The sequence below is a fragment of the Buceros rhinoceros genome, unplaced genomic scaffold (assembly GCF_000710305.1).
Source record: "Buceros rhinoceros silvestris isolate BGI_N320 unplaced genomic scaffold, ASM71030v1 scaffold40794, whole genome shotgun sequence".
In the NCBI taxonomy this organism is placed as follows: Eukaryota; Metazoa; Chordata; class Aves; order Bucerotiformes; family Bucerotidae; genus Buceros; species Buceros rhinoceros.
Genome location: NW_010410696.1, coordinates 288 through 5236, shown reverse-complemented (window position 1 = coordinate 5236; position 4949 = coordinate 288). Strand labels below are relative to the sequence as shown.

General features: G+C 42.1%; 1 protein-coding gene across 1 annotated transcript in view; it reads right to left on the bottom strand.

The window, feature by feature from the left end:
• Window positions 1-1537: 1537 nt before the first annotated feature.
• The window catches only part of FGF19 (fibroblast growth factor 19), a gene marked incomplete at its 5' end in the record, with an annotated part of 3646 nt that continues 234 nt past the window's right edge, over window positions 1538-4949 (bottom strand). Inside the window, 2 exons of the mRNA XM_010135720.1 lie at window positions 1538-1861; window positions 1902-1905. Coding sequence (XP_010134022.1) covers window positions 1538-1861; window positions 1902-1905 — 328 coding nt within the window. The remainder of the gene's footprint in view (window positions 1862-1901; window positions 1906-4949) is intronic.

Here is a 4949-nt window from a genome sequence, read left to right as displayed (position 1 = left end):
TTTGCTAAAATCTCGAGTAAAGGAGTGACAAAAGAGTCAGCTAGATATCTGTGTTGAAGATGAGTTTTGTTTTATTGCAAATGTACACATTACACTACTGATAATACACAGGAATTTAAAAAGCTATTGTTTGCTAAAATTTCATGATTACAAAACTTCACAAAATTTATTACAACTAAAAAACCCACCTTCAGGAGTATATATAAATAGAATTTTGAGCATAAATAATAGTAACAAAATAAACAGATGTATGTACTCAATAAATTAATTATAAATATTGCATTGGCAATGAAGTGCTAGGTCAGAAAAATGCCAGTATTTCCAGTAGAGCTTTTTTTTGTACAGAAATCTCTATTATAAATGAACCTTTGGAATGAGTAGAAACCCTGAACCCTTTTCTCACTTTTTTCTTTTCTTTTCTTTGGTTTCACCTTGGTTATTCTTTTGTCAAATCGTTACAAAGGGAGCACAGAACTGAAGACATCAGACATCTGCAATTTGGCCACAAATTTGCAAGGTGCTCACAAACCCTTCCTGCAAGAAGAACGGCGTGGCTGACCCAGTTCTGTGGTGTTTAAGTCACTAAACCATCTCTCCGCTGATTCCAGATGCAGAATCAAGCCTGGAAGGGACTTGAAAGAATTGCTGACGGTTAAAGTTTAAACATGAAAACCTATTTTGCACTTGATTTGACCTATACATCATCCATTTTCAGCCTTTCTCTCCATTTGCCAACAACATACATGCTTATATACAACAGACTCTTAATTTAAACACTAATTTGATCTGCTCATTCCCTACCTGAGGGACATAAATGCTAGTTCTGTGCACTCCTCAACCACACACCGAATTCTCACTTGTGTTAGTGAGAACTCTCTGCTGGATGACGCTGATGCCACAGGGAAGCCTTTAAAAGAAATCAAAGATCCAGTTTTCCAGAGTACCCTTCAGCAATAAGGGAAGGAAGACAGTTTCCCCTTTCTTCCCTTATTTCCTAAGGGAAGAAAAAGCACGATATACAAGCAGAACTGGTTGTTTCAGTTGTATGCTTTCAATAGAAAGTTTTCCCAGAATGTTGTCACCAGCTTTTCAAGAAAGAGCATTAACTCTGGTTCACATAACCAGATTTGCCAGGTTTTCTTTAATCGTATTTTGTTCTAAATGTTTAAGGCCTCTGAAGAGAAAGAGGTTTTCTGCATTTGCTCCTATGAGCAGAAATAACAGGTGAACATATGTTGTAATCGATGCAAAAAAATTATGATGATTTTATCATTACCGTGGTAATGGGGAAACTCTGATGAAGCTACTAAGCTTGTCTTATTTAATCCTTCTTTTCCAAATAAAACTATGGACAGGCAATTCTTTAGACTACAGAATAGCCCCTGGGCACCCATCACTTATAAGTACAACACATGGCAAGAAAAGGTTGGCTCTGTACTCCAATATACAAAAGAGTTTGAAATATCACTACACAAAAACCTAAAAACCCTGCAGTATTCTGCAATATTTCTTTAAAAACGTGTGAGTGTGCTCAGAGTCATTTCTGAAAGCTGGGGCTCTTCACCGGTGACAGTTTGGAGGTGATGCCAAAGGGGTCCATGCTGTCCGTTTCGAGAGGCGAGGAGTACACCTCAGGGTCAAAGTAATCACTGTATTCACCAAAGTCTGTAGACTCCACAGGAACAGTGTTGATCATAGGTAGGAAGTGAGAGAGTGGCAGGAAATCTTTTCCTTTGAACTGTTGTCTTTGCTTGGCACTACTCAAAGACACCGATATTCCATATTTTTTTGATTTATATACATTGTAGCCGTCCGGACGTATCTCCTCTTCAAAGGAACAATCCTCAGTGGAATACCTGAGCTGAAGAGCAAGGAGTAACAGGAATTACAAATACACCCACCAGACTCACTGCATTCAACCACAACATAAACCTGTGACGCATCCAGCCTTTCTCGCTCTGCTGGTAGTGGGGGTGCCCCAGTCCGGTGCACCTTGCAGAGCCCGCTGCCAGATCCATGCTGGCGAGCTGCCTGCTGCCTCTCTGCCTGGCTGCTGCAGGTGGGACCCAGCGCCCTCGTGGCTGCTCTTTCAGTGATGGACCACAGACACCGAGACGAAGTGCTCTGAAGTGCCCTGAACTGGTCAAGCAGTTGGACGAGATGATAGTTGTAAGTCCCTTCCAACTGAAATTATGCTGTTCTATTCGGTTCCATCCCATCTACTAAAGCTCCCCATGTTGCACATGGTCTGCATTTTGGGTTATGAGGTCATCAAAAGACTTCAGACAGAACTCCTGAAGTTAATGCATGCTCATCACATTAGATTAGCTTTGAGTCCTGGATGAGTACTTCTCCACAGCCACCACATTTACCCTGCCCTGAGCACAGGGTCAAAGAACTTCAGATGACAATGCTCCTTCGGATCAACTGCCCTCAGCTCCTGACAGTCCTGAGACCTAATCCAGGAATGCTCAGGGGTAAATCTCCGCCTCTCCTAAAGGTTGCCTGTGTAAAGGCTTCAGGATCAGGTCTGTGGGAAGGCAGCACTGTCAGACAGTGCTTACGCAAACACACCAATCAGGAAAAACAATCCAAAAAGGTAATTGCTCTGTTTTTTTTAACTCAGCATTTACTGAAACTACTAAAGAGCAGTTAATGCAGTGTTACTTTCTCATTACACAGAACTGCCAAATTAATACCAGCACAAGTTTGTATTGCAGAGTGTATTTTCTTAGGTGTGAATTTATAGGATTGCATTTGTGATATACTATACGAATTGTATATTAGAAGTTCGTGTCCCCAGGTCAGACCTTTCCAGATCCTTACCCCAGCACTGGATTTCTTACAGCTCCGATGCTATTTCAGGCTCAGCCACTACAGGTGACTGAACTCACGGTCAATAAAAGACAATTGTTCATTATGTCTTAGTCTGCAGTGATAAATGTGTCCTTACATGAATCCTCTGACTCTTCAGGTCTTTCTCATCATACGGACTACAATTAAATGCATGGATCTGGGTGTCTTTTAAAAGTACTTTTTAAACTAATCAAGTAATTTTAAAAAGAGGCATTTTCTCCAAATTAAATTATGCAATATTTAACCTTCCACAGACATTGTAGCTCAGAAAAATCTATGGATGAATTGCTAGCTGTCCTGATTTGTGTGAGTGCTCAGCCTCGCTAACAAGGATGATGAAATAAAAAAGCTTCTTGAGTAAGCGTGCATTACAAAGAACAGTTATTGATTGCACCCCCCATGTCTCAGCTACATCATTCCCTCTTCAGTTCATTGGGATTGTATCTACTGTATTTTTTTTTAAACAAGTACCAAACACATTTTAAGTTTTTTCGGATCATTTTTTTCACAGGAGGAATTTACAGTATGTCAGTATATTAAGCAGTTATGTGGTTTCCCCTGTATTACAGACTACAACACACTGCACATTCAAAAATCAACCCTAGTCATTGATTTCCAGGGTTAAAAAAGGGCAAGAGTGCAAGTGGCTGCCAAGTTCTGTTCCCAGACACTGTATTTGTTGCCCTTTCGTTCTCCCACTCCTGAGTGTAGCACTGATAAGGTGAAGAATTGCCTGCACAGCTGCCTGCCCAGGCTGTTAGCAGAGAGGTGACAGCAGGTGACCACAACATCAAGATGTGACGGCATGGCTACATACCGTTGTATTTTCAGACAAAAACCCTGCAAATAATACTCAACATACAAATAATACCAACAAACCCTGTCTCAGTTGAGGCATACGCATGTGCCTTCAAACCGGTGTTATATGAAAGCTATTTGAAAATTCTAAAGTCCATCTGGCAGCTCTGATGGGAGCAGGACTCTGCTTTGTTTTCACTGATCGTTTTGCTTTGGATATACATTAAAACATTAAGCTAATAATTGACCTACTGTATCATCTGCACCTATGCACCTTATCAGAGCATCGATTGATTCTAGCCCAGAAAAGCAAGGAAATTGGGACAGAAAGGCTTAATCCTATGTTACATACTCATTCAAAAACATCACTGCATCGGTATTGTTCTTATCCTGGGAGTTTTGAGAACGGGCCAGGTCCTCATCTGACTGAAATCAGCAGAAATTTTGCCAGAGTAATCAAAGCAGAATCAAGCTGTATCTTTAATATGGTGTAATAAAAAGCCATCACTCTGAAACAGACTGAATCTGAATCTTACTCTTCAAATTCTAGAGTTGTCAACTTACTAATGTGGCTTAAAACGAAGTTTGCATGGCTGATGATGACTAGTTGACCCACTGACATAGCTGGGGAGACAGCAGGACCCAAGTGGTGTCAGCAGGTCACTCAGCTCCTCAACCTCTTGGAGACCCATAGGGGTGCTGTTAGCACAGGGCTCAGGTGAGACAGTGGGGAAGAGTCCTTCTTCCCCTTGAAATCCTGTTTCTGCATGGTACCACCGCAGAGATGGCAATCCCGCGTTTCTGGGACTTGTGTGCCTTGCAGCCATCTGGCTGCATCTCCCTTCCAAAGGAATAACCTTGGGGGTTTTGTCAGGGTACCTGACCTGAACAGTGAGGAATTATTCCAATTCTATGGCATGTCTTGATCTATTTCTACAGCAAAAATGCAGCCACCCACCAATAAAGCTTTTACAATACAAACACTATTTTGCTCTGGACGGTAATTTCAGTGTATTTTCACAATACATCTAAATTATGTTCCTTACTTAATCCTAACAATACCGATGGCCTTTCAGGCAGTTACAGCGACAGGAATCAACGGTCCCATAGAGAAAAGGGGGTGGTGGGGACCTGGAGGCTTTAACCCACTACCAACGGCAGCGATTAAAAAATCTGTGAGCCCTTTGGTCTCGCCTGCCGTTTCAGCGCGGCGGCCGGGCTGGAAATTTCCCTCAGGAAAAGCGACCCCGGGGCAGAGCCTCTGTGGTCCGGGGTGGGCGCAGCTCACCTGCCCG